The 13,757-nt window shown below is 42.2% G+C and overlaps 2 protein-coding genes across 5 annotated transcripts in view; one reads left to right on the top strand and one right to left on the bottom strand.

Annotated features, from left to right (window-relative positions):
• The window catches only part of abat (4-aminobutyrate aminotransferase), a 22,755-nt gene extending 15,490 nt beyond the window's left edge, over nt 1–7,265 (top strand). For all 4 annotated transcript variants that reach the window (XM_084488251.1, XM_084488254.1, XM_084488253.1 and 1 more), the window contains exons 8-16: nt 653–745; nt 1,006–1,068; nt 1,369–1,432; nt 1,798–1,946; nt 2,181–2,318; nt 2,938–3,105; nt 3,507–3,653; nt 3,942–4,053; nt 5,066–7,265. In XM_084488251.1, the coding sequence (XP_084344377.1) occupies nt 653–745; nt 1,006–1,068; nt 1,369–1,432; nt 1,798–1,946; nt 2,181–2,318; nt 2,938–3,105; nt 3,507–3,653; nt 3,942–4,053; nt 5,066–5,187 (1,056 nt within the window). In that variant the 3' untranslated portion in view covers nt 5,188–7,265. The remainder of the gene's footprint in view (nt 1–652; nt 746–1,005; nt 1,069–1,368; nt 1,433–1,797; nt 1,947–2,180; nt 2,319–2,937; nt 3,106–3,506; nt 3,654–3,941; nt 4,054–5,065) is intronic.
• On the bottom strand, nt 7,132–13,757 carry clpp (caseinolytic mitochondrial matrix peptidase proteolytic subunit). Its single transcript, XM_084488259.1, has 7 exons — nt 13,713–13,757; nt 12,823–12,924; nt 11,474–11,545; nt 11,192–11,288; nt 10,691–10,878; nt 9,752–9,857; nt 7,132–8,557 (listed from the first exon to the last, which is right to left on the bottom strand). Exons 1-7 carry the CDS (start codon nt 13,722–13,724, stop codon nt 8,295–8,297), a joined length of 840 nt encoding a protein of 279 aa, XP_084344385.1. The 5' UTR covers nt 13,725–13,757; the 3' UTR covers nt 7,132–8,294.

The raw sequence follows: 13,757 nt of genomic DNA, 5'->3' as shown, positions 1-13,757 counted from the left end.
GTCAGGAAAACAGGCCCATGCTAACAAAGGGCAGCTAGACAGGAAAAGGAAATACAGGTGAAATCTGTACAGGTTAGGACAGGTAAAATTAATACAGGTGAAATCAGTACAGGTTAGGAGGACAGGTAAAATCAGTGAACAAATTGGTCGTCATTGGCTGTACTTTGTATGTTTAACCTTGTATCACAAATCAAATGTAACTGTCACACTCGTTTAGTCATCCTTCCTGAACCTTTTTTCAATTTCTCTGATTATTCCTCCAACATTTCTGGGCATTCCTTGGTAAAAACCAGTGGTTTATGAAACATGGTTATGCAAGCTCACACACCGTCTCACTCTGAGAGATGCATCGGGACGCTATTCAATAGCCAGTCTGAGATTAAGGTTGGATATTAAAACCACGGTTTTAAAACCACGGTTTTAATATCTTGCTTATGAGCCAAACAGTGGTGAACAATTAACCTGAGTGATACAGGTGAAATCAGTACAGGTTAGGAGGACAGGTAAAATGAGTGAACAAATTGGTCGTCATTGGCTATACTTTGTATGTATAACTTTATATCACAAATCAAATGTAACTGTCACACTCATTTAGTCATCCTTCCTGAACCTTTATTCAATTTCAACCTTCCTCGTGTTCTCTCCACTATAGGTGGCCCCTAAGGGACTAAATCGTGTTCAAAACATGGCGTGTGGGTCCTGCTCCAACGAGAACGCTTATAAAGCCATGTTCATCTGGTACCGGGTGAGTACAGGGAAGACTGCATCGTTGTGCTGTGTCCTCTCCTTCATAATGACATTGGAAAGTTCCATGGGTCAATAATTTGTACCTTTTTCGCAACACAAACAGACGACGTTGACCTGCCTTAAAGTCACAACACTGTTTTTGCATTTCCTTCCGCAAACAGTTGAACAAAACTGCACATTTTCACAACAAATCGTAGCTTTCTAGCTCTATAGTGTTCTGTTGTGTGTATGTGTTGTGTGTGTGTGTGTTGTGTGTAGAACAAGGAGCGTGGAAGCAGCATTCCCTCTGACGCAGACCTCAGCTCCTGCATGATCAACCAGGTAGGGGGAGGGGGGGCACCTCAAGCTCACTGCTTCACAGCCTCATGGGAACAGTCACATTCATGTATTGATACCGCGTAGAAAACCGCTGCTGTTACAATGACTCAGCTCAAGATGCAAGAGTGTAATTGAAAGTAAAAAATATATAAAACCCCAAAGTATGCCAAGTCAAAAAATGCATGTTTATAATAAGTGAAGTGATGTACAGACAAGGGGGGTCGATTTGAAGTTACAAAGGTACTTTCAACACTAGAGTTGTAGGTGTTTACCAATGACCATATGATTCACTCTTATTTTCAGACTCCAGGCTGTCCAGAGCTCAGCATTCTGTCTTTTACAGGGGCATTCCATGGAAGAACCCTGGGTAGGTTACAATACTACAGGCTTTAATCCCTTGACCAGCTTAGTCTCACGCCCTCTCTCTCTCTTTTTGCCTTTCTCTCCTGCGCTCTCTCTGTATTTATTGAATTTTCTTTACCTCCTAGAAGTAATATGTAATTACAAGGCTTAACCCCTCTGAACCCTGTGACTGGGAGTCTCAGACCCCTCGGACACACACACACACACACACACACACACACACACACACACACACACACACACACACACACACACACACACACACACACACACACACACACACACACACACACACACACACACACACACACGGTGAGGTAAAGTGAGCAAAATTAATTCCGGATTACTGTCATGCTTCACGTCTCCCAGGTTGCCTAGCGACAACTCACTCCAAACCCATCCACAAGGTTGATGTGCCCTCCTTTGATTGGCCCATTGCCCCCTTCCCAAGTCTCCAGTATCCCCTGGAGGAACACGTCAGGGAGAACGCACAGGAGGAGGCCCGCTGCCTGGAGGAGGTGTGTGTGTGTGTGTGTGTGTGTGTGTGTGTGTGTGTGTGTGTGTGTGTGTGTGTGTGTGTGTGTGTGTGTGTGTGTGTGTTTTACTCATGAGCATTGCATGACCTTGAAAAGGTCATGACCTTAAAAAGGTCATGCAATGACCCAGGTGTTTTCTACCCAGGTGTTTTCTCCGAACATGTAATAAGAGTGTGTGTGTGTGTGTGTGTGTGTGTGGGTGCACGTGTCCACCAGACAGAGGATCTGATCGTCAAGTGGAGACAAAGGGGCATGCCGGTGGCGGGCATCGTGATCGAGCCCATCCAGGCGGAGGGAGGAGACAACCACGCCTCCGCCGACTTCTTCAGGAGCCTCCGCAAAATCGCCAGCAAGGTGGGAGAGGTCACCGCGGCAACCGTGAATCCAGTATACATACACGGCCTATAAAGTATTCAAGCCAGAACTCCTCTTAGAGTCTTATGTATTGTGTATATATGGCAAAGATCGCAATTCTGTTATTAAACATGATCCACAACATTATCTAAAGAATAAAACTGGAACATCATGCTCGCCACGTCGCTGCCCGTTCTCTGAGACTGCCGAGCTACGCAGACGGACCTGAAACCTTTACATGTGGATCTCTTGTAAACCGCCCCCTCCCTGTAACCAGGCTGAGACAGTTGTGAGCGTGTTTTGCCCTTTAATGCAATCTAGGTTCCAAACACTGTCTCACAATCTCGATATTTATTCCATGACAACCGGGCCAATAACAGGACATCGCTGTCGTAACGTAAACCCTGAATTCAGCTTCTGTTTGTTGGGGGCTACTCATTATAACCTTATGTTAATCGCATGGACAGTTGTAATCTCTCTTCCCTCATCCCTATTCCATATTCCATATTACACTGCTGGGCGACTGATGTGTCACTGTCCGCAACCAGGGCTGGTTGGTATATTTTCATTGGGTGCAACTTTGGGATTCTTACCCCGAGAACAATGGCTGTGTCCCCAGCATGGCTGTGCCTTCCATGTGGACGAGGTCCAGACGGGGGGTGGGGCCACGGGCAAGTTCTGGGCCCACGAGCACTGGGGGGCCGAGGACCCGGCGGACATCGTCTCCTTCAGCAAGAAGATGCTGACGGGGGGCTTCTTCTACAAGGACGAATTGGAGACGGACAAGGTCTGTCTGGGTTGCCGCTGCGCTGCTCTCTAGTGTGTTGTGTTATGTGCTGTACTGTATAAGCTTTACCCCCTTGACAAACGTATTCTCTCTCTCACTCTCTGTTCATCTCTCCCTCTCTCTCTCTCTGTATTTATTTACAAATATTTACATCCTAGTAGTAATATGGAATTCCAAGGCTTAAACCCTGTGAAGATATGTTCGCACATGAACATATCTTGGGGGGTTTCAGACCCCTCGGCCACACACACACACACACACACACACACACACACACACACACACACACACACACACACACACACACACACACACACACACACTATTATTACATAATTCAGCGTTGCAGCATTGCAGTATGCATCATGTCGTGCTGTGTGTTTTTTTTTTTCTTTCTACAGCCGTATCGTATCTTCAACACCTGGATGGGCGACCCCTCTAAGACCCTGTTGCTCGCAGAGGTCCTCAACATCATTCGTCAGGAGAACCTTCTGGCTGAGGTTACCCGTACAGGAAAGGCACTCCTAGGCGGCCTGTATGAGTTACAGGTAGGACAGTCCAAACATACTACCTCAGGTTTACATGTGTCCTTTGCAATGTATGAATTTGTATCGGGTTTACAATCTTTGCATGCTGAGGTAGTATTGCAACTAGCATCTAAGCCATGCCTTTTTCATTCTGTATCCTTTCGTTTTGTTACCACTGTCATTATGTTGAGTTTTTCTGCAATAACTCAAGGATTGGCCTCTGTGGCAGAAGCTAGTAATGAGTAGTAAGGTTGTAGTCGTAGTAAGATATCTTGTTGATCCAGCTCTCTCTGTGTGTGCTTTCCCAAGGCAAAGTACCCTGCCTTGCTCAGCCGAGCTCGCGGACAAGGCACCTTCTGTGCCATCGACGCCTGCAATGCCTCTGTGCGAGACAAACTCATCCTCCAGGCCAGAAATAACGGTACAATTTTACTTTTACTTTACACTTTTTACCTCAATCAAACTTGAAAATGTCTTTAACAAATTCTGTATGAATGTAGCTTACTAACTATGGATGCAATAAGAGGATTGTGTGTGAGTAACATAAAAGGCTGTTACTTCCACCATGTCCTACAGCATACAGTGTCCGTGGTGACTATGACAAAGATACCCGGGTGGGATTGGTTGTATTTTCGCAAAATATAAAACGCAGCATATGTCTACCTTCCCTCCGTTCAGACATCCTCTTCCCAATGTTCTGTGGAGACACCAGTGACTTAATTAACAAGGGTAAAATTATGAAAATGTTACTTTGGAAGTACCTCCTGTCACCTTACACAATGAAGGCCAGTACAGGCCACAGTAGTCTTGAAAGGGAGGGGGGGTGGAGGGGAGGCGGGGATTCAGTTGGTTGCAATCTGCAACTTCACCACTAGTGGCCACCTCAATCTGGATTTTTAACTCAATTAATTCCACAAATGTTCATTGTTTTATAGTTGTATGTTTTATTGGCTACAGGCTTGACCCTATTTGTATGGTGGCTGTCCTCTTAAACATCTAAAACATTAAGAAGGTAGCAAACTCACAGAAGTAGACCTGTTTTTAAGTTACTTGTTGACAGTAACATGTCGTCAATAGTAACCAGAGCTTGACTCGTGAAGACCTGTTGTGAAACTTGACTGGAATATGTCCCAGCTTTGAGGAGTTGTGCCATCACTGCCTCACCTAACATTGATAACCGGGATGCCTGATAGCTTGATGAATCTAGCTATAGCTTAAATTTGCTCCGCAACACAAACAACGACCAGAATCCTATGTTTTAAATGAAACACAAACGGGCCGCAAATGTATTATCGTTAAACTTGTAATACATTTAAATAGTATTTTTTTATATATATATTTTGCCATTTTATAGTAGTGCTACTGTATTAGTTATTAAAAAAAATGCAATTGTTTTAACTGCCTTGGCATTGCATTATGATTTCCAACCACAGGCGTGATCCTGGGGGGCTGTGGCGATCTCTCCATCCGTTTCCGACCCGCGCTGGTCTTCAAGGAGCACCATGTGCACATGTTCCTCAACATCTTTAGCGACTTGCTGGCCACACACAAGTAGGCAAGCAACAACATGTTATAGTGTAGTATTGACCAGCCTGCAGGACCAAGATGGAGGGGGGGGGGAGGGAGGAAAAGCACAAAGACGGCCATTGTCCCAAAGAGCAAATCCATACTTATTTTCACGCACACGCAGACGCACACGCATACACAAACGCACACGCATACACACACACATACACACACACGCACACGCACGTACATGCACACGCACACACACGTACATGCACATGCACACACACAATCTTAATTAGCATCTATAAGTACACAAAGTGCTATTCCACAAGCTGTCAAACTTCCCATTCAAGTGTGAGGTGGAAAATCTACAGTAGAACATAAACAAACCATGATGTCACTGCAGACCGGTGTACGTTGTCAGAAAATTATTCATTGTCCCTTTTCTTGGTATCTTTGTATTTTGGAACATTGTGTCCATTGTGATGAAGTGACTCAAATGTACATCATCGCCATCGTGGTCAGTCCCCTATAGCCGGGACACTATTCAACCACTACAGATCTACTAAGATCACTGTCAGGGTTCATGGACTGGCTGAAGACAAACCACAACCTCTCAGTGGGTAGAAGATCAAACCGTCTGGTGGCAATGTGTGGCACAATGGTATTTCACTGTGCCATAGTCACTGATAGATGGTGAGTAGTTCAAGGCTTGAATTACAAACTCCCTTTGGTGTTTGGTTTTAGTGTGTGGTTCAATGTCATAACAATGTTCCCCGGACACTGTTTTCCTTGTGCTGGTTCTAGACTGAAAGGGGTTGGAAGGGGATTCTAATTTAAAGTGTATGACACCTCTATTTTTGCCTCGTATTTTCAAACACACAAGTATTTTCAACCTCAATCTCATTTTCAAAATGCTGAATTATGCCCGTAGGTCATCGATTTCCATCCAGATTCAAAATGTTTTTTAGGCTTCGTTCTATGGCGTTGTTCTGTTTCATATACTGTGAATTTTTTATAGAACCAGGGAAATGTTTATCATGGATAATTTACCACCTGCATGTAAATTCATTATGTAATTAACACCCAGGTGTTGGTATTGGCTGCTCTGCACTGATAAGGAACTTTGTTTTTTATTAAATTTAACAATGGAAAATAAAGTCAAAATAACTTGCGTAATATGTTTAGGAATACTAATTTGATTAAAGACATGTTGTATAACGATATCTATCTCATGCCACATAATTGTTCTGATGCTAAGCCAAGATAATATTAGCCTTTACATGTGCCTTTCATTCTTTTTTAAATTCACAACCTAACCCGAATACTAGCCTTTGGATAACTAACGGACATGTGACAGTTTTTCTTTTGTATAAATTACTTCAAAAGTGAAAGGAAATGTTGCTACCCTAACTATATGGACATTTAAAGTCACTGCAAGAATGAAAAACCCATGAAAAGGTGTGTAATATAAATGGTGGGGCAGACAATAAGATTATTGCAGATTATATTTTGCACAGCTCTTTATACTTTTATTTTTAATTATATTTTTTGTGTAATATCAATGTGTGCATTACTCATCATGAATCACGTTGTGTTACAGTTCATAAAGATATAAATAAAATGTTTATTCCAACATATTGCAGATAACTATAGATGATAGCTTTTATAATATATATTTCTGATGGCCAGATAGCCAGGCATTCAATAAAATTAGAGATACTTGTCAGAGCCATACAGAAAAATAATAACGATTTAAGATGGATGGAATTGTCCCAGGAAAAGTCTGCATGGTTGTCTTGTTAAGATAGTCCAGCATGTGTGTGATGTATCTCTCAGTCAATGTTTATATCTTAGTTTTGATGGCACACTGATAGATGAAGTAGGCGTAGTCCACCCCTTGACTTGCTATGGTGGTTGAGTGATGGAAGTTTTGTCATTGTGGTAAATCACAAGAAGAATTGTGAATCAAGTGATAATTGTCTTAACATTTATTAATCTGTCATTTTAATTTCTTGTGAGATACAAACATGTCTCTTTATGTAACTATTTCTGATGGTTCTAATTAATGTCGTGAAAACTGTATCCGCTTTGTAGCATAGAAAAATAAACAAGTAATTTGGATTGTTCTGTATTTTTTATATTTGTACAATGAAATAACAGGAGGGGGCGCTATAACCCTTCCTTAGCAGCTGGGAGGTGGTGGCTTGCAATAGATATGTGTGGTTCTGGTGTTTAAGCTAAACATCAATACTGTAACTAATGCATTGAGTTAGGTCAGACATAATCAGGTGTTTATTTCTTTAGTTTTTAGTTTTTGGTGAGGACTGTAGTGTATACATGTTGTATGCAGGTAGACGCGACAGTGAGTCCTGCTAATCAGATCGCTAATGATAAAATAAGCCATTATCACACATACAGACTGGTGGTCCTGGCATGTTCCTCCCACCAGTTTGGACCATTTCACCAATGTGGAATCAAATGGGAAAGAACAATTTGTTTATTGCATTGTGGTCCCAAAGGAATATGGCAAAATACTAAATATAACACTGCTAACATCAGTAGATAAACCTTGTTTGTTTAGAGCAAATGTAGTAGTTTATAACTCATGTTGAATGTGTTGTGGTTTTATTTATTTAACTTTGTTCAACGTGTATAAATAAATTCATAAATGATGTGTTCTGCATGTACATTGATTCCAGTGACCATGTTGTCTTCTAGCGCTCATGTTTTTGGAATTTTGTACAAATATATTAAAAAGTGTCTACCGGTTTCCCAACAGTGAGGGGAATAGAAAAAAAAAAAACACTCCCTCCATCCACACACAAGAAGGTAGTCTGAGCCTTTGTCAATCCATGGACAACCTCATGTAAATTACAACATCCTGTTTATTCCACTGCTAGTACAAAGGTGGGGGAGGGGGGGAAGGGGGCATTTAAAGAGAAACCAACACACTACAATTCACTGGACCAAATAAAAAAAAACAGTAACGGCCAACGGCTACTGGTTTTGTTCCTGTGGTAAATTGCCAGGATGATGAATAAAAGCCATTTCAGGACCATTTGGAGTCCCGACGTGGAAAAGTCCACAGCCTTGCTGCTTCTTCTTCTCACAACATAATAAAGTATAAACTCTGAAGACCTTGTGACCGACTCAAGGCTCGGGTCTGTAAGACGACGGCAGGTTGGTCCCCGGGGGGGTCTGCTCTGTGACGGAGGGCTGCGGTGTGTCTGCGGTGCCCGGGGGTGGGGGTGGGGTTGCTGCTGCTGCTGCCGCCGCCGCCGCCGCCGCCTCCTTCTTCACCAGCTCCGGCTCGTCCTGGCCGGCTTGGGGCGGGTGCACCAGGACCCGGTCGATGATGCCAAAGTCCTGGGCCTCGATGGGGCTCATGTAGCGGTCCCTCTCCATCACGCCCTCTGGGGTGGGGGGGGGGGGGGGGAATACAAAGAAAAGCATTAGGTCGATACTGGTGAAAGGAGAAGCCGGGAGTTCCCCAGGGTCAGACCAGAGACCTGTCAGTAACACGGCCGCTTCACCCAGTGGATTAGGATGTTGGTTAAAGTAAAAGAACATTTTGGTTTAAACAGAATTTAATTGTTTCTGCAGACGTGTGTATATCATCGTGTGTATACTACCATAGCAACACATGCAAATTGCTGTGAATAGAAATCGTATAGTTTCAAGTTCAACCTTAAAGAGCCAGTGAACCCAAAACGATTTTTTTGTTTTCAAACATGGCCATTTGTCTTATATGAGTCTACATTAGTAATCTATGCCATTTTAAAAACAGTTACTGAAACAAGTCCCCAATTTAGAATTTTTATTTGGAAAATCCTATGTTCTCCCCAAAACGTCTGAGTGAGGGCTTAGGCTTCTAGGACACCTGTGTGCCACATTTCATATACAACATCGCTCATTATAACACTCACTCGTAACCATGGGGATAACGCACAACCCAAGAGGCTTTATCTCGTTTGAAATCTAGCTGAAACAGTGAGTTCACTGGCTCTTTAAAAAGATGCAGTGTGCAGAATTGAGTGTCATTTTAGAATGGAAGACTTCGACCATTCCAAAGGCAAACCACTCAACAGAGTTCTCAAAGTTGGTACAGATAGAGAAACGGCACGTCTCCAAAAAGCAAAGCACCTCATTGGCGACGGGGGGGGGCGCAATAACTCACAATCAAAGAAAAACAATCAGCCTCATTATTCAATCAATCTCAAGTCCGCGTCAGAGTACCCCAGGGACTTGAAACTTTCCGTGCTCACTCATTAGCCTTGCCAGCATTACCGTGCTCAAGGAATATTGAGCATCCGACAAGTTGGCTCACGCAACCACACGCATTTCCTTCAGAAATTGCACGTCTAGTTCAACAATACAACACAAGTCCCTTTTCACAAAATATTTGGTTACTCGTCGTTACTGTCATCCACCATGTTGTCACTTTGGACATACTGACAAGCCACCGTAGCTTCTCCCCCTTTGTTGGAAAGGGAGGGAATGCAGTTGGTAGCAATCTGCAACCTCACTACTAAATGCCATTTGAATTATACACACGGCACACTTATTATAAAATAAAACCTACTCATCAGTGTTGACAAACAACCTACCGATGGTTTCCAGCAGTTGCCCGGTGTGTTTGGCATAGATTCTGTTGATCTGCCTCTTGAGCTTCATGATTTCCTCTGCCTGGATGGCGATGTCTGTGGCTTGACCCTGAAAAAGCAGGATTTCCGAAAGTCATAAATCCAAATATGGGATTGTTTCCAATATTTAAGAAAATAAAGTAAAAGTTTCAATACAAAGATGCAGTCTGAAAATACAGACCAAATGTCCCCACATTGCCCAAAAACTCTTCAGACCTTCGGTTTAACACTGAAATATCACTAGTTGAAGATAAAAAAGCTTTGAAAAGCTATTGAAAACCAAGTTATCTATGCAATACCAAGGAAATATTCTCCTCATCTGCAACAATACAGTCAGCACCGCGTCCCTCCATTCCTACATTAGCCCTAAGGTTCAACATATTGATACCTTTTACATTTGCCCTTCTCTGGTTTACCCAATACTAAATGTATCATTTGACACCATCGTACAAATTCTTGGCTAGTAATGGAAGTCCTACTTTGTTTGTGTGAATCTTTATCAAATGTACCGCTGCTGTAGATGTATTCAGCATTATAAGAGATATTAACAGATCCAATAACTAATAAATAAAGATTAATACCATCAAATCTGATTCTTGTCTCAGGAACAACTTTGTCTACATGTACTTCATCCGTTGTTAATGTGAAAACAGTGTTTGTAAACCAGTAGCATTTTTTTTTACGGCGTTGACATTTAGTTAGTTAGTTTACTGAATGTTGGACTGTTTAGCGATTGAAAATGCAGTTAGAATACAATAAACCCTGTCAACAATCAAGAGCTCATGAACATACCCATACCAGAACACTCCCTCTGCCCTCTATGAGATTGCCACTTCATTGCAAGACGTGCCATGCATTGGCATCCACTGCAAACTTGCATCCTGTCCTTTGCCGTTGCCTTACCCTAGCGCCGCCCGACGGCTGATGCACCATGATCCGGGCGTTGGGCAGTGAATGCCTCATGCCAGCTGTGCCAGCTGCCAACAGCAAGCTGCCCATGCTGGCGGCCTGGCCCACGCACCACGTGGAGATGGGGTTTAGGATATACTGCATTGTGTCATAGATGGCCAAGCCTGCTGTCACCACACCTCCTGGGAGGTGTAAACATATACTTTAGTACCAGTACTGTGGAGGTCCCGGTACAAGCTCAGCAAGTCAGTGCAGCACTATACAGCATATTTCAGCATGTCTAGAACGGTTGGATGATACTAAATACACATCGGCTAAGCAAGTACTATGCAGATCTAAGTAGTTTCAATATACCAGGTCAGGGCTAGTCGTCAAACAAATATCCAACTAATATCCAGTAGCAATATCGTTAAAACAAATATATCTTGCAGCAATTATACTCTATTCTATTCTATTCTATTCTTTGGTGCATTATGTTTCATCAGAATATTTTACCTGGACTGTTGATGTACATGTGAATGGGCTTGTTGTTGCTCTCGGACTGCAGAAATAGCAACTGGGCGATTACTAGGCTTGCTACTGAATCATCAATCTAACAGAACAAAGGGGAAGAGAAAGCAATAAAATATCTGGAACAGACACTCAAATACACACTTTTGAATAATGCAGAAACTTTAGATTCACATCTATCCAGTAATTCAAACGTGTAATTCAAACGAGTAATTCAAAAGTGTTTTCAGGTAAAAACCAAACATGAGTCGCACAGGAAATACTTACCGGGCCCATGACGCAAATGATTCTTTCCCTCAGCAGACGTGAGTAGATATCATACGCTCTCTCCCCTCTTCCCTAAAGCAAAAAAACGTGGTGATACAACTTTTGTTATTCAAGCCCTGGATTTGCCACAACAAGGCACATGATAACCGACCATCGATTATTTTTTTACTCACAATATTTGAGTACTTTTCAAATACTTTCATTAGGCCTATTTCAGTCTGTTTATTATCACCTTGGTATTCACTTGGTTACAATGTTTCAGAATATTCTGGACATTTTGCTGTTGGATTCACTAGATAAATAAAGCATGTTTTATCATTCTCACACCCACACCACCATTTCACTGCAATCTTAAGTCTACAATTACATTAGGTAGACTGCTCAAAATATGTACAGAATTTAAGAATGTACTACACATCTATTGACATCAATGAAACTAAACTACTATAGTACGTTGCATTTCTGCAACAAAGGGAGCAACAGTTTCATTGTTTTAGGAGAACCCTGACGATGCTATAGGGGCGAGAGCTCCATTACACCAGCCAAAGCAAAGCCCCATCTTCTCTTTATTGACCCTCATTTAAAGGAGAACTCCAGCGATTTTTAACCCCATTATTGTTTTCCTGTCACCCCATGGGAAGTAAAAAACCTGACAAAAATTGATTCGACCAAGCCAGAGATCTGCACTGGCTGCCGGCCATACAGAATTGCTATAACGCTAACCTATGGGGGAAAGCTCTTTATCCGCTTTTGGGGCTTCTAAACACATTCAGAAAACCATTCCAAGACCTATGTAACATGAGTTTAGCAGAACAGATGTGCTCCCAGCCACTAGCCAGTGGCTGTGCATCCGCGCGCATCCATTCTGTTAAACTCACAGCATGTTGTTATATTGTAAGGGTCCAAGAAGCTTGACCCTCATTCGGATGTTGCCATCAACATCTACCAATGCATAAAAATGGATAACGACACATTTCCACACACACACTCTCTAAAAGGCTAAAGACTATAAGGCAATTTGACGTCAGAACACCACCGGCCTTCGGAGCAGAGTGGAACGTTCACAAACTGGTTGGCAGAGACTGGCCAATACATAGAATTGTGCTCCCTTTTCTCTAAATGACATTCTTATTTAAGTAACAGTGACACAATGGCATGCATTACTATGTTGAGCAGTACAAAGGAAGAGCGCAACACTGCTGCTAGGCCTAGGCCTTCATCAGAGTGATGGATTACTATGTTGCAATCATAAAAGACTGATTTAAACTGATTTAAATTTACACATTTAAAACAAAAAAGAAAACGCTTTTGGGTTCACTGACCCTTTATGGTGAATTATCAAGACTTACTGTTTGTTCCACAACCATGGGTACAAGTGGACTCCTCCAGACAGGACTTTGGTGAAGAGATCGGGTACATTTGAATGCTGAAATTCCAAATCCCAATGCACTCTGTAACAAAGAGATGAAGGAAAATCATGAATTATATAAGTTATAAACAAAGTATTTATTCATAATTTGAGAAGAGGCAGCAGATTTGTGTCTTGTGTTTGTAGCTTTTAGTAAAGATTATTTGTTCCCAAATGGCTTCAATATAAAACAATGTATTCAAAGCATGCAAGACCAGAGATTGCACATCATCGTTTGGGTTCCAAATGAATGCAATTGACGCAGGGGGAACCTTATCTCTCACACACACACACACACACACACACACACACACACACACACACACACACACACACACACACACACACACACACACACACACAGACTTACTTGTTGGGGGCATGCTGCTGTACTTAGTTAATAAAAAAGTTATTATACTATCGTTTTTTGTAATCCAGGTATGTGTTACATTTTATTTTCGAAAGTGTAGGTTACGCAGTTGGACGTCCTTGTAAACGTTGCTGAGTAAAGACAGCTCAAAAAGGGTTTAATTTTCATGGCATGACTTTATTAAAATCTGATCAGTTTCTCTTAACTACATGACTGAGCCACAAGCTCGTAAAAAACAACAACAACACCGTAGAAAAATAATTTAACATACGTTACATCACCCTAGGTCAAAATGATTGGCCTACAGAAGTGCTGGTCCCCATCCAGAGGCATAGCATACTTTCATAACTAACTTTGCCGCGTACACACAACGAATATTATACAACACAGTAAATGTAAAACAGCTGTCGCATTAAATACATATGCGAATCCATCGTTTTAGATTAGAATCCCGTACTCACTCGTATTGACATGTTGAAATCCGCTCTGTGCGACTTCTTTTGCGG

This window comes from Micromesistius poutassou (genome assembly GCF_964030765.1).
Source record: "Micromesistius poutassou genome assembly, chromosome: 1".
NCBI classification, from domain to species: Eukaryota; Metazoa; Chordata; class Actinopteri; order Gadiformes; family Gadidae; genus Micromesistius; species Micromesistius poutassou.
This window is presented reverse-complemented; position numbering and strand designations above follow the sequence as displayed.